A 23,299-nucleotide genomic window follows, 5' to 3' on the forward strand; every position below is an offset into this window, starting at 1 on the left:
AAAAAAATGTATTTGTATATGCATGGAATATTCTTGGAAGGATACACAAAGAAATTGGGATTGAGAACAAGGGTTTCTTCAAAGGAGGGAATTGGGCATCTGCTGTAAAAGAAAGGGATTTCACTGTATACCTTTTTAAGACTTTTGGGTTTTGAGCCAAATGGATGCATTAATTATTCAAAATATAAGTTAATTAAAGTAAGATTAATAAGATGAATTAAAATAAAATAAGATGAAATAAAATGGTAATCGGATATGGTAATAGCTTATGTCCTTACTTGGAAAAAATGGACAATTCTCTGTCAGACGTCAAAAGAATTAAAAATATTTTAATCTGTAAAATCCTGAAGTCCTATTTTTAAAAATAAATCTCTAACACACTGATATTAAGTAAATATCTTCTCATTTTAGTTAAAGAAGATGCATGTGTCAGTTTGTCCTATCACTGGCGATGACTTTGACCATGTGGTTAAGGTGGTGTCAGCCAGTTTACTCTACAGTAAAGTTACTGTTTTATCCTTTGTAAACAATTTGTGTGGACACTTTAATGCTAAATAAATATCCTGTCCCACATCAAACTTTCGTCACTATTGTTAGCATCCATTGATGATTGTCTAGAGCCATCATTCTTTCCATATTTATGGGTTGACATTCGACTTGTCTGCCTTGTTTGTTTACTTATTTTCCTTCTGCCTTGTTTGTTTACTTGTTTCTTTGAATCGGTATAGGCTCATGAACTTTTATTCAAAGAGTTTAAATTCATAACTATTATTATTAATTTTAATGCATGCATTGACTCAGATTTGCCTAGTGGGAAATCCTTTTTTTTTTTTTTTTAATACTGTGGACCACAAGACCCTGCTATTTAATCTGGGCTGACTGTGTCTCTGACTGAAATGCTCCTCTCTCTCATACTTACTTATTAATTGTAGTTTTCTGTTCCTCAAACATGCAGGCTCTGCACTGCCTCGGGGCCTTTACACTAGCGGTCCCCCTCCCTGGCGTTCTCTTCTTCCCACCTTCCCATGGCAGGCTCCTTCCATGCGTTCAGATGTCTCCTTCTCAGAGAATTTTTCTGGGACCATCTCGTCTAATATAAGACTAATCCCTTGGCTGGGCGCATGGCTCACGCCTGTAATCCCAACACTTTGGGAGGCCGAGGTAGGCGGATCACAAGGTCAGGAGTTCGAGACCAGGCTGGCCAACATGGTGAAACACCATCTCTACTAAAAATACAAAAATTAGCCTGGCATGGTGGCAGGTGCCTGTAATCCCAGCTACTCGGGAGGCTGAAGTAGGAGAATCACTTGAAACCAGAAGGCAGAGGTTGCAGTGAGCCAAGATCACGCCACTGCACTCCAGCCTGGACAACAAGAGCAAAACTCTGTCTCAAAAAAAAAAAAAAAAGACTAATTTATCTCTCACTCTTACTCCCACTCTCATTCTCAGTCTCTCTTTTGTATTTCATTTTATTTACCTTTTGAGACAGGGTCTTGCTCTGTCTGGAGTGCAGTGGCACAATCATAGCTCACTGCAACCTCAAACTGTTGGGTTCCAGGGATCCCCCTGCCTCAGCCTCCCGAGTAGCTGGAATCACAACTACTCAAGAGATCCTCCTGCTGGGATTACAGGTATGAACCACTGCACCTGGCCTCTCCTGTATTTTAGATATCTCCCTCTCTGTTGGCTCCTCCCCAGGACTAGTTCAACATATTCTAGCCTCCTCCACATGATGTAAAACAAACAAGCCCAAAAAAACTAAAATTATTTTGCTACTCTTTAGTTTTGCCTCTCCTTTTCCTCATGTCCCTAGCTCTCATCTTCTCACAGCCAAACTTCTAGAAAACACTGTCTACTGCTGCAGTTTGAATGTTTGTGTCTTCTCCAAAATTCATGTTGAAACTTAATCCCCAATTTGATAGTATTAAGGGGTGGGGCCTTTAGGAGGTGATTAAGTCATGAGGGCTCTAATTGGGAATTATGACTTTATTTGTTTATTTGAGACAGTCTTGCTCTATTGCCCGGGCTGGAGTGCAGTGACACAATCACTGAAGCCTTAACCTCTTGGCCTCAAGGGAGCCTCCCACCTCAGCCTCCCAAGTAGCTGGGGATATAGGTGTGCACCGCCATGCCCAGCTATTTTTAAAATTTTTTTGTAGAGACAAGGTCTTGCCAAGTGGTCCAGGCTGGTTTCAAACTCCTGGGCTCAAGCAATCCTCCCATGATAGCCTCCCAAAGTGCTGGGATTATAGTCATGAACCACAGCACCTGGCCAGATTATGACTTCATAAAAGTGATGCAGGGAATTAGGCCCTTTTTTTTTTCCCTCTGCTCTTCCATCATGTGAGGACAAGCAAGAAGGCCTTTACCAGACACTGAATGCCAGCACCTTGACCTGGGACTTTCCAGATTCCAGCACTAAGACATAAATTTCTGGGCTAAACTCGGTGGCTCATGCCTGTAATCCCAGCAGTTTGGGAGGCCAAGGCAGGCAGATCACTTAAGGCCAAGAGTTTGAGACCAGCCTGGCCAACATGGTGAAACCCTCTCTCTACTAAAAATACAAAAATAGCCAGGCATAATGGTACAAGCCTGCAATCCCAGCTACTCAGGAGGCTGAAACATGAGAACCACTTGAACCTGAGAGGTGGAGGTTGCAGTGAGCCAAGATCCTGCCATTGCACTCCAGCCTGGGCAACAAAGGGAGACCCTGTCTCAAAAAAAAGCAAACAAACAAACAAAAAAATTCTGTTCTTTATAAATTGCCTGGTTTCAGGTATTTTGTTACAGCAGCACAAACAGACTAAGATATCTGCACTTTCTCAAGCCTCACTTCCCTACCTTCCATTTATTTATACCTCCACCCACCACACAATGAGTTTATGCTCTGCCCCAAAACTGAAAGTGACTTACTCTGACCAGAGACAGAAAAAAACAGGCCTGTGGCTAGCCTGTATATTGCTTTCATATGGACTGGAAAAACATTTCCCTTTTTCAAGACGCTTGCTTCCATCTATCAGAAAATAGTCATCTTAGGTATACCAATCTGCAATGTCTGCAATGTGCATGGTGCCTGCTGGTGTTGTGCAGTGTGCTACCTGCACAACCGTATGAGGACCCTACCAACATCCTCCAAGCCCGAAAGATACATTACACAGCCGGGCTCGGTGGCTCACGCTTGTAATCCCAGCACTTTGGGAATCCAAGGCGGGCGGATCACGAGGTCAGGAGATCGAGACGATAGTGAAACCCCGTCTCTACTGAAAATACAAGAAATTAGCTGGACGTGGTGGCGGGCGCCTGTAGTCCCAGCTACTTGGGAGGCTGAGGCAGGAGAATGGCGTGAACCCAGGAGGCGGAGCTTGCAGTGAGCAGAGATCGCGCCAATGCACTCCAGCCTGGGTGACAGAGCGAGACTCCATCTCAAAAAAAAAAAAAAAAAAAGAAAGAAAGATGCATTACACTTTAGTCCTATCCATTTTTTTTTTTTTATGACAGTCTTGCTGTGTTGCCCAGGCTGGTCTCAAACTCCTGGGATCAAGCGATCTGCCCATCTCAGCCTCCCCAAGTGCTGGGGTTACAAGCATAGCCACTGCACCCAGCCCTAGTTTTTATCTGACCACTTTCAACTCCCCTGTGACCATCCTTCCTTCTTGAAATGTTGCCTTCCTTTGGCAACTGTGATACCACACAATGTTCTCATTGTTTCTTTCTCATCCTCTCACGCTTCTCTTCTTTAATATTAAGTCCATTCCAGAGTCTATCCTGGTTTGTCTTCCCATCTCTCTGAGTGATCCCAATCACTTTCATTCAACATTTATTGAGTGCCCACTCTGTGCTAGGCATTGTTCTAGGCACTGACCACTTGCAACTTCTAAGTACATGCTGGTAAATGACAAATGTGTCTATCCCACTTGCAACTTCTAAGTACATGCTGGTAAATGACAAATGTGTCTATCTCAGGCTCACATATCCAACTGCCTCCCTGAAATCTGAACTTGGATATCAAATGACCTTCCCCAAACTTAACTTGTCTAGAACTGAGTTCATCATCCTTCTCTCTAGATCGGTTTCTCTTCCTGGGTTCCCCATTTTAGCAAATGATATTCATTCAGTTGCCCAACACTGATAGCTGGAGTCATCCTAGACCCTTTTATCTCTCCCACCTGAGAAAGTAGTAAGTCTCTTTTTTCTACTTCCTAGATATGTCTGACTTTCAATCACCTGTCTCCATCACTGTTACAACCACACTGGTCTCCATCTCACTCTAAGCCATTATTATGGCTCTTATAGAGTACAGCAGCAGGCTCCTTCCTGGCCTCAGCCTTCGGGCCTTCTCCCTGTGAATTCATCCAGAGCATGCTTCCTATGACACTAGACTGATGATGTTAAGCTCCTGGTGAAACCCTATAATGGTTTTTTTGGCCTTCAGCATTTCAGTTCTAATTCTTCAATATGCTTTATAAGGCCAACCATAATCAGGTACCTCCTCTACCTCTCTGCTTTTATTTATTTCCATTCCCCCTTTTCCCTTATATTCTGTCACTCATTCATTCTTCCCTCCATCCATACTAACCTCCTCTTAGCTCCTGAATATCCCATTCTCTCTCTAGACTCTGAACTTTTGCCTGTGCTGTTCCCTCTGCATGGAGCAGCTCATTTGCTGCTCTCCCACCCCTTTACTTTGTGGATGCTACCTTTTCTTCAGGTTTCAGCAGAGATCTTACTTTATCTAGGAAGCCTTCCCTAAACTCCCAAATCTGGGACAAGGGTCTTTTTCTGAGCTGCCATAGTAAGCTGGTACCATTTATCACACTAGGGTGTTTCCCTGTTCATTGGTCTACATCTTCCTTTAAATATAAGCATCTAAGAGGTCAGGAACCTTGCCTCTCTTCTTTGTTTTTGAGACAGACTCTCACTCTGTTGTCCAGGCTGGAGTGCAATGGCACGATCTCAGCTGACTGCAACCTCCACCTCCTGGGGTCAAGTGATTCTCCTGCCTCAGCCTCCTGAATAGCTGGGACTACAGGCATGCACCACCACACCTGGCTAATTTTTTTTTTTTTTTTTTAGAGATGGGGTCTTGCCCAAGCTGGTCTCGAACTCCTGAGCTCAAGTGATCCGCCCACCTCAGCCTCCCAAAGTACTGGGATTACAGGTGTGAGCCACCTCATCCAGCTTTTGTTTAATATTTAATTCTTGGGACCTAGCACAGTGACCAGCACATAGTAGGTGCTCAGTAAGTACATGTAGAATAAATGAACAGTTGATAAGTGCAGGATATGAATCCAAAAATTCTGGTCCTGACTCACCACTTGACCCTTGGAAAGTGTTTATTAGTGTTGCTGTACCTTAGTGTCCTCACTTGTAATACGAATATATAATATAGAGCATGGCAATGGCAATTTTAAAACATAATCCCCAAATTCTTTGACACTTCTTTTAATGAGAGGTAGAGCCTATGTCCCTTCCTTTAGAATTTGGGCTCTGTAATTTCTTGACCAAAAGATCACAACAAAAGTGATGTCATGGCCATTTCTGGACTCAAGTCTTAAGAAATCGGCAATTTCCATTTTGTTTTTCTTGGGATGCTTCCTTGCGGAACGCAGGCACTATGCCATGGAGAAGCAGCTCCAGAGAGGCCCATGTAGAGGACTCCAGCCTCCAGCCCTCAGCTTCTGCCAAGCTCCCAGGCAGCAACAGCCACAATTTGGCAGCCATTTTGGCCTCCATCTTGCTCCATCCAAGCAAATCATCTTGGAAGTGGACCTTCCAGCCCCATTTGAACATCCACCCCCATGTAAGATTCCAGAGATAAAGAAATGTTGTTTAAGATCTACATTTTGGTATGGTTTGTTATGCAACAAGCAATAATCAGGACAGATTTTGATACCTGGAAGTGGAGTATTGATAATACCATAACACGCAGCACTGGCTTTGGGACTGGGCAGCAGATATAAGCCAGAAATGCCTCTGGGAGCATGTTAGTAATGGTGTAGGATGCTGGGAGTGAGGACTTAAAAGTGAGGGAAATGTCATCTGGAGAGAGGAAAGGGGACTCCAGTTACATAGAAAAGTTTGGCAACACTGTTGCCGTGGCCTTCTGTAATGTGGAAAATAAAAAGTGTACTTCATGAACTCAGCGACCTTTCTAAGAAGATTTCTGGGCTGAGTTTCCAAAGTGCTGCCTGTTTTTTACCTGGCTAGCTAGTGGCACCTCTTTCTATCACAATGCATGAACCAGTCATGTTGTTAAAGACATTGTCTCCATGCATGAAATTATATACACCCTATGCCAAGCTTGTCCAACCCACAGCCTATGGACCGCATGCGGCCCAACACAAATTCGTAAACTTTCTTAAAGCATTATGAGATTCTTTTTGCAAGTTTTTTTTGTTTGTTTTGTTTTTTAGTTTATCAGCTATCATTAGTGTTTTATGTGTGGCCCAAGACAGTTCTTCTTCCAGTGTGGCCCAGGGAAGCCAAAAGATTGGACACCCCTGTCCTAAGCCTTCTCCAGGTCCCCGAAGAGTTGGCACTGTCACAATGACAATGGCTAACCTTTTGTCTTCCAGGCTACTCAACCCTTTTGGAGAAGGTGGCAACATCGTTGGCACTGTCATCTTAGACAAAAGAGAGTGGAACTGGCAGAAGATCAGCTATCTCAAAATTGGAAAGCAGGTCACTAGTTCCTATCCACTGTGATTCGTTTGGCATTCTTCACTCCTCTGTACTGTGGCTTCTCCTTTCCCCCATGATTTTCATTAAACATCTACACAAAAATTATTTAATACGTGCAAAATGTATAAATAACTAATCCTGCCCTTCACCATATCCATGATCCTGCATTTTGTGTGTTTCCTTTCCTTGTTTTCCTCTACAGTTTCACTGCATGTGAATCCCTAGTGATAGATTTATTTTTGCTTGTTTCTGAACTAACAGAAATGGGATCACACTGTATGTATTCTCCCGAAACTTGCTTTATTCTCTCAACATTAAGTTCAGAAATTTCACCTGTTTGTTTTTTGTCTTAATCTTTGTAACCAGTCTGTAAAACCAAATGACTATCCTCTCTGTTCTGGCACAATGTGTTGTGCATATCAGGTGACCAATAAACACTGTAGGATGATGCTGGACAGGATATGTCCACAGTGTTGGGAGAAAAGCTGAGTGTTAGGAGAGAAGCTGAGGCAGGGCTTGGAACATGTCAGGGGCCCAGGGTCTAAAACCCCTCGTGGCCTTTGGAATGGGTCTAGACTTGCGGGCTCCTTGCTTCTAGCACTCCCATTATCTCAAGTAGCCATATGTTTCAAAGAAAATGCTAAACTGTCACAGCTGTAGCTCATTTGCTTGATACGCCACTTCCTTCCAACCCCCACATCCTCACCACCTGTTTCTTTGTTTTATCACCAATAAATAGCATGGGCTCCCAGAGCTCAGGGCCTTTGCAGCCTCCATACTAGCGTTGGCCCCCTGGTCCCACTTTCTCTCTTGTCTTTTCTCATTCCTTTGACTCCGCTGGACTTTGTAGCACCCACAGCTTAGTGTTGGGTCTGATCACCCCAACACACAGAATAGGTGGGTAGCTCACGTTCATGCAAATGTAGTTGTAATATTCAGGAATAAGAGTTTCCAGAGAAGGTACAAAACTTTTAGGTGACCCCCAAAAAATTTAAAAAAAAGAAAAAAAAACAAAAAACTTTTAGGTGGCTAGGAGTGGTGGCTCTTGCCTATAATCCCAGCACTTTGAGAGGCCAAGGCAGGAAGATTGCCTGAGACCTGGAGTTCCAGATCAGCCTGAGCAACATAGCAAGACCCTGTTTCTACCAAAAAAAAAAACTTTTTTAAAATAAACTAAAAACTTGTAGGCAACTGCTAAAAATGAATCATTTGGTGTAAAGGAGACAGAGCAGGGACCTCTCTTAAAGGCCTGTGGATCTCCCAAGCATGGAAATAACAGAAAATCTTGAGTTCCTTCAAGGGAAATTCCAGGCACCTTCCCAGCCTTTAGAAGTAAATGAGCAAATTAATAAGCAAGAAGGTAATAGTAGCTTAAAACAATAGCCAAGGCCGGGCACAGTGGCTCACGCCTGTAATCCCAGCACTCTGGGAGGCTGAGGCAGGCAGATCACTTGAGCTCAGGAGTTCGAGACCAGCCTGGGCAATATGGCAAAATCCCGTCTCTACAAAAAATACAAAAATTAGCATTGTGACATGTACCTGTAGTCCCAACTACTAGACAGGCTGAGGGAGGGGATCACTTGAGCTGGGAGGTAGAGGTTGCAGTGAGCTGAGATTGTGCCACTACACTCCAGCCTGGATGACAGAGCAAGACTCTACCTCAAAAAAAAAAAAAAAAAATTAAAAATAAAAAGCCAAGGAAGTTAGAGTCAGAAGATGGTCCCTATAGAAACTAATGATGCATCTTAACATATGTCCCTGAGTTGTTTTTTAGAAACCCAGACCCTCACGAAATGTATCCACTGGCATGTAGACCTCAGATAAGGAGGAACTGAGGATTGAACTCTGACCACTGTTCTTAAACGTCTTTCAGAGGGGCCTGAAAGTCATGTCTGCAAATCAGAACTAACATTCTTTTTTTTTCTTTTATTTTTTCTTTTTGGAGACAGTGTATCACTCTGTTGCCCAGGCTGGAGTGCAGTGGCACAATCATGGTTCACTGCAACCTCCACCTTCCAGGCCCAAGCAATCCTCCCACCTCAGTCTCCCAAGTAGCTAGAACCACAGGTCTGTGCCACCATGGTCAGCTAATTTTTAAATTATTTTTGTAGAGATGGGGTCTCCCTATACTGCCCAGGCTGAGAACTAACGTTCTTTTCTGCTGACCCCAAATTTTTAGACAAAGCTTTGTCTAAAGTTCCTTAACCAATTGCAAAAAAGAAAATCTCTGATTCACCTATGACCTGTGGGTCCCCCTCCCCCACTTTGAGATGTCCTGCTTTTTTAGGTCAAACCAATGTGTAGCTCCATGTATTGATTTATAACTTTGCCTGTAACCTCTGCCCCACGCACCTTTATTTTACTTTTTATTTTTGAGACAGGGTCTTGCTCTTTCGTTCAGGCTGGAGTGCAGTGGAACAATTACAGTTCATTGCAACCTCGACCTCCTAGGCTCAAGTAATCCCCTCATCTCAGCCTATTCCGACTAGCTGGGACACCCAGCTAATTTTAATTTTTTGTAGAGACACGGTATGTGTTATCCAGGCTGGTCTTGAACTCCTGAGCTCAAGCAATCTTCCCACCCCGGCCTCCCAAAGTGTTGAGATTACAGGTGTGAGCCACTGCGCCTGGCCCCCAGCTGCCTTTAAAAACTCTTACTTGCCAGCCATGAAGGAGGAGCTATCTGATTCTCCTTGCTTGGTACCCTACAGATAAACACCCTTCTTTCTCCCTCTGCAAACCTTGGTGTGGGTATTTGGCCTTACTGTGTCAGGTGAAGGGACCCTAGTTCAGTTAGATAACATAAATATTTGCAGTGTATGTGTACTACCCAAGGACATGACTTCATTATTCAATTTGACAAATGCGTTCTGTTACACAAATACAGAAAGGATTAATAAAGCTTTACTAGTCCATCTTTCCCATTATCCCTGCATGTATCCTTGCATTAGTGCAAATAATTGAGAACAAACCATTGGTGAGGGGATGGAAAGACTGCTCTGGCTCACCAGCTCCCTTTAAGTATTTCCTTAAGTAAATATGATAAGTAACACAAATAAATATTTCATACAATGTAGAGAAAAAAGCAAAAATAACAGTTCTCTGAGCATCAAACTAATAGGCTTAGTATTATTATCATTTTTTTGAAACGGAGTTTCGCTCGTGTCGCCCAGGCAAGATCTCGGCTCACTGCAACCTCCGCCTCCCAGGTTCAAGAGATTCTCCTGTCTCAGCCTCCTGAGTAGCTGGGATTACAGGCATCTGCCACCATGCCTGGCTAATTTTTTGTATTTTCAGTAGAGACGGGGTTTTGCCAAGTTGGGCAGACTAGTCTCCATCTCCTGACCTCAGGTGAACTGCCTGCCTCGACCTCCTGAAGTGCTGGGGTTACAGGCGTGAGCCACGGCGCCCGGCCTAGGCTTAGTTTTTTGTAGGTACTAGAGTATTTGTTTCTTTAGCCAGAATCCACTGATATTTTAGTCTTCTGGTTCTCAATCTTGGCTTTCTTTTGTAATTACCTCTTGAACTTTAAAAAATTCTGCTCCAGCCTGGGCAACAGAAGGAGACTGTCTCAAAAAATATATGTCAATAAATAAATATCCTGATGCCTGGATCCCACCATGGGACATTCTGATGTAACTGGCCTGCAATGGTGTCTGGGCACGGGGATTTTTAAAAGCCCCAGTGACTAATATGCAGCAGAGTTTGAGAACCACTGGTTTAAAGGACTTTGTCCTACTCTGACAGCGTCTAGCACAGTGCCTGGCAGAGACTGATGCTCAGAATGAACAAACTAAGGTTCTATTTGTCAAGAAGGAGGAGAGCATTGTGTTACTCACAAATGCAAACAAACCACAAGCAAGGGATAAGACAGGCCCTGGGCAAAGACAATGGTAAGGCAATTCCTGCCAAGTAAGCGTGTGAGGGTGACACCCACTGAATGCAAGCTGTTGTTACCTTTTTTCCTTTATTTTTATGTATTTATTTTTTGTTGAGACAGGGTCTCACTGTCCTTCAGTCTGGAGTGCAGTGGCCCTATCCTGGCTCACTGAAGCCTCGACCTCCTGGGCACATGCAGTTCTCCCGCCTCAGCCTCCTGAGTAGCTAGGACTACAGGTGCGTGCCACCACGCTTGGCTAATTTTTTAAATTTTTGTACAGAGGGGTGGGGGTCCTAATTATGTTGCTCAGGCTGGTCTCGAACTCCTGGGCTCAAGTGATCTTCCTGACTCGGCCTCCAAAAGTGCTGGGATTACAGGTGTGAGCCACTGCACCAGGTCAAGTTTCTATCTTGACTCTAACTAGAAAAGGTGTCATCCTTGAAATGCAGGTACTGTTCAGCCAAATTCCAAAGTCCTCTGAAGATCCAAGTTCGCTAAGAAGTTCAGAGGTGCCAGGCTGTGTCTTGTTTGTGCAAATGAAACAGAGGATGACAAGGTCGGGTGGGCATTTCGAGCTCTGCCCCAAGTCTGGTCGGCTTGAGAGTCAACCTAGGAGCCTCTCTCGGCTCCAAATGGCAATGTGGCAGCCCTTCCCGCGTAGGGAAAAAGGAGCGTGTAGGGGCCACCACGGCAAGCTGGTTGGGTCTGCTCCACCCATGAGGATGGAGTGCAGCCTCCACCGGGAACCAGGGGCGCGAGTCGCTGCTCAGTGGCCTGGGCCTGCACGTGGCTCGGCGGGAGCTGCTGTCTAGGGCCGCGCAGCGACGGGGGGGGGTGAGGACTACATGTCCCGACGTGCCTCGGGCAGGGCGGGGCAGTGCCGGAGCCGGGCCGGGAGGCCGGCCGGGGCCAGGCGTGCGCAGTGGTTCTTGGGAGTGGCGAAGCGGGTCCTGCCCGGCTGTCAGCTGTGGCCCCCGGCGCCGGGCGGGGGTGGCCGCGACCATTGGCGGAGAGGCGAACGGGGCGGGGCCGCCGCCAGCCGCTGCGGGCAAGGCTGAACAGGCGGAGGTGGGCAGCCGGCCAGGGAAGCACGGTCCAGGCGGCTACATTCGGCCTGGCCATGGCAGCGGCGCCCCTGAAAGTGTGCATCGTGGGCTCGGGGAACTGGTGAGCGGCGGCGGGCTGGAGGCCGGGGCTCAGCTTCCAGGAAGCGCCTCTCCCGGGCGGTGAGGGCTGCGCGCCCCATGCTGCGGCGTGGGCACCGGGCACTGCGCGCAGGGAGGCGGGGTGGGCGACCTCGTTGCTGGGCTGGGCACCGTGCGCCCGAGGAGGCCGCACCGGGGCACTCGCTCGGGAGGCGCTGGGCTCGCGTGCGTGCGGGGGACAGCGCGGAGAGAGGGCACCCCGCGCACGCGGGCACCTGTCTGCGCCCCCGTTACTGAGCGCACAGAAGCCACCTGCTTGCCACGCCTGGGTGTTTTGCACAATATCCTAAGGGCGTATTCCGTTCTCCACGGCGGATCTCCTGGGTCAAGGACTTGGAGGAGGCTCGAGCATTCTTACTGCAGTTTCGGTGTTGAGGAAACCGAGGCGGAGAGGGCTAAAGGGCTCTTGCTGCCCAGGTTACGGGCGGGACATGCTCTGCCCTTCAAGGTGCCCGTCTCGCCCTCGCTTCTGATAGGTCCACTATCTTAGGCGCGTCGTATCAGGAAGAAAATCCAAGTTTCAACAGGCCGCTCTCCCCGAGGCGTTGAGAATTCTCCCTTGCCGAGATGTTTGCGAAGCTTTGCGTCTCTTTGGGGCCTTATTTGACTTTAACATTTTATAGAGCACATTAGAAATGTCAGTTCTTCTAGTACCCTTAATCAAACGTACACTGTGGGATTCTCTGGTGTGTTTGGGTGAATGTAGAGGTGGGGGTGTGAAGGGGGAAGGAAGCAAAGTGTAGCATCTGGTGTTTCCAAGCCTTTTTTCATTGCTGTACCCTCTTTGCCACATTGGAGGGACTGGTGTACAATAGTTAAGAGTGATGATGTCCTTCCAGTGCTTCTGTTTACCGGTTTTTCTGTGGCGTGACAGGCATCAGAAGTGCTGCAGCAGTTGGTCCTAGGTAGTTGGTCTTAGTTTTACTCTTTCAAGACTTGGCCCAGAAAGTACTTATTGAAGGAAACCTTACCTGGTTCTTCACTTTTCCATCCCAGCAAGGCCAGTGGCCTTTGTCTGTGTCCCTATTGCTGGCCTGCATCATTGCATTATAAGGAGTTATTTGATTATCTATCTCCCAACTTTTGAGAATGGCATCTACCCTAGTGCCTGGCATATGCTAAGTCAATACTAAGACTCTGTTGCAGTGGTGCGATCTTGGCTCACTGCAACCTCCACCTCCTGGATTCAAGCGATTCTTGTGCCTCACCCACTTGAGTAGCTGGGATTACAGGTGTGAGCCACTGCTCCCTGCCTAAAAACTAATTTTTAAAACCATAATGATATTTGATTGAATAATACATTCACATTGTTTAACAACCAGGGCTGGGTGCAGTAGCTTATGCCTGTAATCCCAGCACTTTGGGAGGCTGAGGTTTGAGACTAGCCTGGGCAACATGGCAAAACCCCGCCTCTACAAAAAAATAAAATATTAGTCGGGCATGGTGGCTCATGCTTGTAATTCCAGCACTTTGGGAGGCTGAGGCAGGCGGATCACGAGGTCAGGAGATCGAGACCACGGTGAAACCCCGTCTCTACTGAAAATACAAAAAATTAGCTGGGTGTAGTGGCAGGCGCCTGTAGTCCCAGCTACTTGGGATGCTAAGGCAGCAGAATTGCCTGAGCCTGGGAGGCAGAGGTTGCAGTGAGCCAAAATCAGATTGCACCATCGTACTCTAGTCTGTGTGAAGGGCGTGAAACCCTGTCTCAAAAGAACAAAACAAAACAAAAAATAAAAAACAAAAACCAAAGAGTACCAAAAACAGTGAAACATCACCCATCCACATTTATCCCCCCTGAATACCTCCTGGAGGAAAACCAGTGTTATGAATTACTTCTGTCCTTTCTGGAGGAATTCCATGCAAGTGAATGCTTACATATATTCCTTTCGCCCTCCACCCTACAAATACTAGGGTATTGCATACTTTTCTGTGAGCTGCATTTTTCAACCAACAACAGAATGTTCTACACAATATTTAATAGAGTTGGTACCTTGCTGCTGCAAAGCTTAATTTGGACTTTCAGCTTGACTTTGCCAGTTGTTTTTTTTTAATTACTATTTTTTTAGACAGAGTCTCGCTCTGTCGCCCAGGCTGGAGTGCAGTGGCGCGATCTCTGCTCACTGCAAGCTCCGCTTCCTGGGTTCACACCATTCTCCCGCCTCAGCCTCCTGAGTAGCTGGGACCACAGGCATCCGCCACCATGCCTGGCTAATTTTTTGTATTTTTAGTAGAGACGGGGTTTCACCGTGTTAGCCAGGATGGTCTCAATCTCCTGACCTCATGATCCGCCTGCCTCTGCCTCCCAAAGTGCTGGGATTACAGGCATGAACCACCGTGCCCGGCCGGCTTTGCCAGTTTTAATCTCAAGGCCACTTGAGTGCAGTGTCAGCTCCCCTGTTGGCCATGCCACTTGAAAGGCACCCATTTAGCACATGTTTTTTTAACAGTAGTTTTTTAGTCTGTAAAATTCCACAGATGACAGCCCCTTTTCCTAATTTGCAAGGTGCAGGACAAGTAGCACAGCTCTGCCATGCTGGAACTGGGCCTGGAGCAAGAGTAGTGAAGTGAGCCTCTTGCCCCCTCTGCTGGGATTTGGCTGCCTGCCCAGGGCTTCTTCATTCTGGTGTACTTGACTGTTCCCTTGGCCCACTCCAGCCCAGGGAAATGGAGTAGAACTTGGCCAGTGATACTGAAGCAGAGCAATTGAGAAATGTGCTGATGGTTTGGGCTGGCTGCCTGGCTTCATTAATTATGGGATTAGACGGGAACAATTCTTGGCTTCTGTGCCACTGCCTTGGGTACAGAGTTACTCCAGTCCTAGAGAGAGGATCATGACCTCCCCAGAGGGATTCAGGAACTCAGAAACTGAAAACAACATGGAGAAGCCCCAGAGGGGTGTTCAGCTCTAGTCAGTAGACATTTGAGTGTTGCCCGGTGAAGAGACTGTGGTCTGACCAGGGATGCAGACACAGCTGGACACAGTCCCGGTCCTTAAACAACTTACCTTCAGGTCTGAGATCAGTGAGGACATGGAAGATAAGACCGAAGGAAATGCCAAGTGGAATGGAGTAACTGCTCTGTTACACTTTAAATCGTGTTTCTTTTTTTGTTTGTTTGGTTTTGTTTTTCTTAAGACGGAGTCTTGCTCTGTCGCCCAGGCTAGAGTGCAGTGGCGCAATCTCAGCTCACCGCAAGCTTCGCCTCCCGGGTTCACGCCATTCTCCTGCCTCAGCCTCCCAGGTAGCTGGGACTACAGGCGCCCGCCACCACGCCCAGCTAATTTTTTGTGTTTTTTAGTAGAGACGAGGTTTCACTGTGTTAGCCAGGATGGTCTCAATCTCCTGACCTCGTGATCTGCCTGCCTCGGCCTCCCAAAGTGCTGGGATTACAGGCATAAGCCACTGCGCCCGGCCTAAATCGTGTTTCTTAAAGTGTGGTCCCAAGACCACTTGTGTCAGAATTACCACTGAAACTAGACTTGCTTAATCATATCCCCTGAGAATGAGATTTTTTTTTCTGAAGGAACTTTAGCCTTTTGCCAATTTTAATACAGATCACCAAGAGATAGACCTACCCTTCCAGATCTGGTTCTTACCTCAGGAATGTCAAGTTGCTTAAGCAATATTTATACTTGGAACTTTAGGGCAGCTTAGCCTGCTTGTGTAAATAAAGGTGTTTGTCACATTTGAGAACTCTCACATGGAGTGCCTCTCCCAAGTCAATTGTCATCAGTTGCAATACAGTTATCAGAATATTGAATCTAGCTGGCTTGCCAGGGAGCTTCAGCCAGGAAGGTCCTGGGCAGGAAAGTAGACGTGTTGTATAACATGCCCTTGTCCTGTCCTTTGGTGAAGCTCATTTTCTCTACATAGATCAGAGAGAGGAGGCTAGAGGAGGGGCCGTCATGCATCCAGCTGAGCCCTGCTGTGTTGCCCACTGCCGCAGGTGCAGGGAGGGACTTCCTAACCTGCATGACTTTTCCTGACCCTGTAAATTTGATTTGGAAAAACAACAAAAGCTTCTCAGGTTCTTTCAAAGATGAAACAGTTTCTTTTTTCTTTTTTTGTTTTTGTTGTTGTTGAGACAGAGTCAGCTCTGTTACCCAGGCTAGAGTGCAATGGCACCATCTTGGCTCACTGCAACCTCCATCTGCTGGGTTCTAGCGATTCTCATGCCTCAGCCTTCTGAGTAGCTGGGATTACAGGTGGGCACCACCATGCCTGGCTAAGTTTTATATTTTTCGTACAGACAGGGTTTTGCCGTGTTGGCCAGGTTGGTCTTGAACTCCTGGCCTCAAGTAGTCTGCCCGCCTTGGCCTCCCAAAGTGCTGGGATTATAGGCATCAGCCACAGTGCCTGGCCCAAAGTTTCTTTCTTTTAACCAGCACCTTGGGAAGATCACCCAGACAAAGTGCAAAATAAAGTTCTAGAGTTAAAACCTCAGGGCTGTATTTACAGCCAAACCCTTGTGATAGGAAGCATATGTCCAGAAACACATCCTAAATCTCCTTTGGAGGCAGGGTAGTGCAGTGGTATAAGAAAGAGCTTGGGAATCTGACTGCCTCCGTTTCTGCCTGGGTCCCCCACTTGTTAGCTCTGAGGCCTTGGGAAAAGCGCTTCTCTCTAAGAATCATGTATTGATACCTGCTGTCTGGGATTATGGTTAGGATTAAATGAAATGATCTAGGGAGAGTGCATGGTGACTAGCACTCAGTAAATGACAGTTGCTATTAGTATTATTAGTTTCATCATCCTTGATCGGACCTGTCATTAAGTCACAAAATGGACTGGTTTGGGGTTTGGCCAAGGGGTAGAGAGGCAGAGGATAGGAGAGAAGACAGGAGATGAGGAGAGGGGCTGAAAGACAGCTGGAGGAGTGTCCTTGGGAGTTGCCTATCTCTTGCCCTTGTTTTCACATCACCCCACAGCCTGACATTTTCTCTGATACCGAAGGTCAAGGAGAGCTTTGGCCCACTTTGCTCTGATGACTGAGGCTGGACCTGTGACTCTGTCTTTTTTTTTTTTTTTGGTCTGCTGGAACTGGTTGGGTGCAGCATCCTGGCTGTTCGTCTGCCCTGGGCACCCTTTTGTCTGTGCTACTCAGTTTCTGCTGTGATTCTCGCCACACAGAGAGCTCAGAAACAATTTGAGTGACTATAAGTTAGCTCCTTTATGGTCAGAAATAATCCTTCCCTGAGGACAGGCGCACGGACACACTTCTGCCTTGGAAGTTGGAGTGAGAGTTGATAGGATGGACTGGAGATGAACTGGGAAGAGACTTAGAGTTCCCTCGTGGGCTAAGGTGAGAAAGTTTGTACAGCTTTTTAAAAAGTAATATTTAATCACCTGTTTCCTTCATCTCCCCCACCTGTTCGGTATACAAATCATGAGTGGGGCTGGGTGCAGTGGCTCATGCCTATAACCTCAATACTTTGGGAGGCTGAGGTGGAGAATCATTTGAGCCCCACAATTTGAGTCCAGCCTGAGAAACATAGCAAGACCCTGTCTCTAAATCTAAAAAATAAATAAATAAAATATAAATAAAACTCATGGCCGGGCGCAGTGGCTCATACCTGTAATCCCAACACTTTGGGAGGCTGAGGTAGGTGGATTGGTTGAGCCTAGGAGTTCAAGACCAGCCTAGACAACTTAGTGAGACCCTGTCTGTACAAAAAAAATACAAAAATTAGCTGGGCATGATGGCATGCGCCTGTAGTCCCACCCACTTGGGAGGCTAAGGCAGGAGAATCACTTGAGCCCAGGAGGCAAAGGTTGCAGTGAGCCAAGATGGCACCATTGCACTCCAGCCTGGGTGACAGGAGGGAAACCCTATCTCAAAAATATATATATATAATATAATAATGACTACTATTCTAGGAATGAGTCGAGAGCTCCCAGTGTCTTAGCTTAACCTTTCATTTCTTAACCTTTACCTCTTGCTTCATTCTTCCATTCTATCTCCTTCTCTTCCTTAAGAGGCATAAATATAATAATTTATCATTTTCTGTGTGTCATGTACATGATGTTATTTCGTTTAAACATGTGACAGGCCTGTGGGGTACTAGTATTATAACCCTATGTTAGATGACATAACTAAGATTTAGAGAAAACTTGCTTAGGTCAACAGTTATTAGGTGGACTTGAAACCCAGATCCTTTTAACCCCAAAGACCATGTTTCTGTAAATTCTTACCATTTTCAGTGTGAAGCATACTTTTACATGAGGATAAATATCATTTTCATAAAAATGTTGAGTATCCTCCCAACAAAATCCAATGTTATATTCCCCTTCTGAGAAATAAAATGGAAGCAAGGCCTTAAAAATCGTCTCATTCAGTTTCCCACCAATGTAGTCATCCCTTCTCCTATAGATATGACAGATGATTGTAGTTTACTATTTTCAAGGCAATTGATCTTAAAATTAATTAGAGGATTAATTGTTGAAAAAATCTTATCTTTTTTTCTTCTTTGTATGTGAAGAAAAATCTTAGGAAAATCTAAGCTAAAAATCTATCACCTCTAACTTTTACCTGTTAATCCCAGAGCAACACCTGGGTGAGCCTACTCTTCTCTAAGTCATGTCCCTTTGGACAGAAAAGTCACATATCTCCTAAATCTTGTCTCTGGCAGGCCAAGTAGCATCCCCAAGTCTCTCAGTGGTTGCAGGTGGACAGAGTAGTTTCTGGGATCCTCACCATCTGTGTCACCATTCTCCTTTCCCTTTCCTCCTCCCCAGCTGGGTGATGTCAGGAACTAAGCTCACTGTGCCAGAAGTGTCCTGGGCTCCCATAAGGTTATACTGGTGACACTTTGTAGTTATTCTGCTTTGAGGCTCAGTCTCTTCCACAATCGGAGGAGGAGAACTGAATCAGTCATCTCTCACTGCCTAACAATCTACCCCCAGACTTAGTGGCTTCAGACAGCAATCATTTATTAGCTCATGATTCTGGGGTTTAACAATTTGGGCTGACTAACCTGGCAGATTTTCTGCTGATCTAGCCTAGGCTCACTCATATGGCTGTGGTTGGCTGGTGAGTTGGTTGGACACTCTCACCCACCTTTTTTTTGTTGTTATTTTTTGAGAGTCTCACTCTGTCACCCAGGCTGGAGTACAGTGGCATGATCACAATGCATTGCAGCCTCAACCTCCCAGGCTCAAGCAATCCTCCCACCTTAACCTCCCGAGTAGCTGGGACTAGAGGCACACACCACCATGCCTGGCTAATCTTCAGATTTCATCATAGAGGTGGGGTCTCACTATGTTGCCCAGGCTGATTTCGAACACGTGGGCTCAAGTGATCCTCCTGCCTTGGCCTCCCAAAGTACTGGGATTACAGGCATGGGCCACCACACCCCGCCTGGCTGGGACTCTTGGTCCTAGATGACCTCCTTCATGTCTGGCAGTGGGCAGGCTTCAGCCAGCATGACAGGGGTGACCAGCCCACATGTCTCTCATCCTTCAGCAGGCTAGCTTAGGCTTCTCCATATGGTGGTTGGGTTCTAACAAGAGTAAGAGAAGGCAAACCTTCATGAACTTAATAGGCACTTTTCAAGCTGTAGCGCGAATTGGGCCAGATGCTTTTCTAGTCCATGTGTTCAGAAGAGTCATAGTTTCCTAAATCTGTGGCTTTAAATGTTTTGACTTGCAACTAACTGACATACAGTTTTATATTATGATGGAGGATACTTCATATCCAACCACAAACAAATGTTTCACAGTAACAAATGTTACTGTGGGTGATTAACTGTGATCTCTTCTCCTTGTATTTATTTTGTACCTGCATAACCTTCAGTTTGAGAAACACTGTCCTACATAGTAAAACAGTTTCTCATTCTTTTTTTTTTTTTTTTTTTTTTTTTTGAGGCGGAGTCTCGCTCTGTCGCCCAGGCTGGAGTGCAGTGGCGCGATCTCGGCTCACTGCAAGCTCCGCCTCCTGGGTTCACGCCATTCTCCTGCCTCAGCCTCCCGAGTAGCTGGGACTACAGGCGCCCGCCACCACGCCCGGCTAATTTTTAGTATTTTTAGTAGAGACGGGGTTTCACCGTGTTAGCCAGGATGGTCTCGATCTCCTGACCTCGTGATCCACCCGCCTCGGCCTCCCAAAGTGCTGGGATTACAGGCATGAGCCACCGCGCCCGGCCCAGTTTCTCATTCTTATTGTTTCTGGAATTGGTTCCTTCCGGTGGGTTCTTGGTCTTGCTGACTTCCAGAATGAAGCCGCGGACCCTCACGGTGAATGTTACAGTTCTTAAAGATGGTGTGTTCAGAGTTTGTTCCTTCAGATGTTCAGATGTGTTTGGAGTTTCTTCCTTCCGGTGGGTTCGTGGTCTTGCTGACTTCAGGAGTGAAGCCACAGACCTTCCCAGTGAGTGTTACAGCTCTTAACGGTGGCGCATTCAGAGTTGTTTGTTCCTCCCGGTGGGTTTGTGGTCTCGCTTACTTCAGGAGTGAAGCCGCAGACCTCTGTAGTGAGTGTTACAGCTCATAAAGGTAGTACAGACCCAAAGAGTGAGCAGCAGCAAGATTTATTGTGAAGAGCGAAAGAACAAAGCATCCACAGAGTGGAAGGAGACCTGAGCGGGTTGCCACCTCTGGCTGGGGTGGCCAGCTTCTATTCCTTTATTTGGCCCCGCCCACAACCTGCTGATTGGTCCGTTTTACAGAGTGCTGATTGGTCCATTTTACAGAGTGCTGATTGATGCATTTTATAGAGTGCTGATTGGTGCGTTTACAATCCTTTAGCTAGACACAGAGTGCTGAGTGGTGCGTTTTTGCAGAGTACTGATTGGTGCGTTTACAATCCTTTAGCTAGACACAGAGCGCTGATTGGTGCGTTTTTACAGAGTGCTGATTGGTGTGTTTACAATAATTTAGCTAGGCAGAAAAGTTCTCCAAGTCCCCACTCGACCCAGGAAGTCCAGCTGACGTCACCTCTCATTATCATTACAGCCAGAGTCACATGTATGTCCTAAGAAAACTATATCCTCATCATTTGGATTTTCTCTACCTGGTTTTTCCAGTGCTGAAGAAAGGAAGTGGTTTGCATGGGTTATAGGCAAAAAAAGAACCAAAGGATTTGTGTTTCTCCAGTCCTGGAGGAGGAGGAGAACTCTAACCTAATAGCCCTAACACTGGCTATCTGGACAGAAATATCCCCAAGATGAAATTAGTAATTCATGTAGCTACCTCAGCTTGATGGAAATGTCTTCAAGCATCTAAACCCTTTTTGTGTACGTTGGACTTTTTTTTTTTTTTGAGACGGAGTCTCACTCTGTTGCACAGGCTGGAATGCAGTGGCACGATCTCGGCTCACTGCAACCTCCACCCCCCGGGTTCAAGCAATTCTCCTGCCTCAGCCTCCAAGTAGCTGGGACTGCAGGCATGTGCCACCACGCCAGGCTAATTTTTTTGTATTTTTAGTAGAGACGGGGTTTCACCGTGTTAGCCAGGATGGTCTCGATCTCCTGACCTCGTGATGCGCCTGCCTCGGCCTCTCAAAGTGCTGGGATTACAGGTGTGAGCCACCGCGCCCGGCCAGGTTGAACTTCTTAAGTTGGGTTTCTTGAGTGGATCCACCCAGTGACAGGAAGTGCCTTTTGTAGACTGTACTCCATGGTTCTCCATTGTGTGGGTTGTCTGTTGAAATTCTGCATGTGCAAACACTTTGACAACTGTAATATGTTATATAAATGTTAGAAATGATTATGGACAAATTTGCATTATCACATATAATTAAGTGACCATGCATTCACATTTGTCTTCAACTGTGGTTTATACTTGTCCCAGTCTAATTTCAGAGCATTCTCAAAAGGATCTTGTTTTAAACAATAAATCTTATGGTAACCTGCTTAAAATGAACTCTTGTGAGTTTGAATAACATGATTCTGATCCTCACAACCAGGACCAGCAATGATGGCAGATAGATTTCATCTCAAGCACTGACTCTAGTTGATTAATGGTGGTTGCAGAGAGTTCTGTGTTGAGAAGGATTCTGGGGAAGAGAATAGCTTTGACAGGAAAGGGTGCTGTGACCTATGATAGCAAGCTGGGGTAGGGATTGGTGTGGGGACTGACAGCATCTAGCTTGGACTGATTTACTACTACCAATTTTACTACTACTCATATTTAAATTTACTACTACTTGGACTAGTTACTTCTACCAAAGGAGAACCCATCTGTGAGGCCTTGACTGACACAGCCAGCTCATGCTCAGCTTTGGCCCACAGCTGCACAAATGTTAGATTCAGTAGTAAGGACTATCCCGGTTAACCCCTTAAGCACTTTATGTGTTATCTCAGTTAATCCTCACAGTATGAGGTACTGTATTGTCATCATCCTTATTTTATAATAAGTCTGAGCTTACAGAAGTTATGTAATGTGTTCTAAGTTACACAGATACTATGCGGTAGAGTGGTTGAAGTTCTCTGCCTTCCTGCCCACTTGAAATGTGGCTATTGGGACTATATTTAAATGTTAACTAATTAAAATATAAATACTATGTGTAGCTACATATGCAGTGGAGCTCTACATACTTATTTTCTCCTTGCTTTTTCATGTAACTGTGTCTTGAAGCCCTTTCCATATCTATACATAAAGAACATCTTCGTTCTTTTTTATACTTGTATAATATTGATGGGTATAGGTATGCTTTTGTTTAATCAGTTTCCTCTTGATGGATATTCTAAGAGTTGTGCAGTGAATAGCCTTATACTGAACCATCTGCATATATGTTGGTGGAAGCCAGAACAATACATGAGAAATAATTTAGTCATGATTTCTTATTTCGTTTCACTTTGTAATAAGCAAGTATGAGGAAGGTGGAGAGTAACATTCCAGCTGTAGAGGGCCTAGAAACATAAGCAGAAAAGAGATTTGTTTGTTCTGGATTACCTAGCATGTCTGGTGTAGAGCTCAGGTTTGAAAGCTGAGATTTTGCATTGTTGAGACTCTGGTGGATGTTTGGAAATGGTTTTCAGTAATTCTCATTATCCAGGAATGCGGGCAGGGGTGTATAGTCTTTCAGTTGTTATGTCAACAGAGACCAAGTGCCAGGTGGCTGTTAGAATTTGCACTACATGGTTCTTTCCATTATCAATAGATGGGCTTGCAGAATGTATTTATCTAAAAAGTTTGTGCTAGGATGTAGAATATGCTTGTTTGAAGCACCGTGGACAGTTTGGTTCTCTGCCATCCTTGCTTAAGACTGGTGGTCCTTAAAGGCAATTTGAGACTGTGACTTAGACATTCTCCAGGACCCTGTGTGTTGTTCTCCTGAGTGGGCAGGTAGATTCTCCTGCTACCTGTGTCTTTGATTCTGATCTGAATTAATCACTGACCATTCCTCCGTTCACTCAGATGAACATTGTTTCCATGGTGTATGGGGTTGATAGCATGGCTGACCAGGTCATGGATAGCCATTTTTGAACAGGCTGACAGAGGTGTGGTCCATCCCAAACTGCTCCTACTTGGCTGCTCTGAAAACATATTGAAATAAGTATCAACTAAAATGAGACTTAGGGGGCATCTGTGGATTT

General features: G+C 45.7%; 1 protein-coding gene across 2 annotated transcripts in view; it reads left to right on the top strand.

Moving 5' to 3' along the window:
- Positions 1-11,449: 11,449 nt before the first annotated feature.
- The window catches only part of GPD1L (glycerol-3-phosphate dehydrogenase 1 like), a 62,336-nt gene continuing 50,486 nt past the window's right edge, over positions 11,450-23,299 (top strand). Inside the window, exon 1 of one of the 2 annotated variants that reach the window (XM_031009540.3) lies at positions 11,450-11,728. In XM_031009540.3, coding sequence (XP_030865400.1) covers positions 11,682-11,728 — 47 coding nt within the window. In that variant the 5' untranslated portion in view covers positions 11,450-11,681. The remainder of the gene's footprint in view (positions 11,729-23,299) is intronic. The other variant, XM_055383350.2, reaches the window with a different exon arrangement.

The sequence above is a fragment of the Gorilla gorilla genome, chromosome 2, assembly GCF_029281585.2.
Source record: "Gorilla gorilla gorilla isolate KB3781 chromosome 2, NHGRI_mGorGor1-v2.1_pri, whole genome shotgun sequence".
Taxonomy (NCBI): Eukaryota; Metazoa; Chordata; class Mammalia; order Primates; family Hominidae; genus Gorilla; species Gorilla gorilla.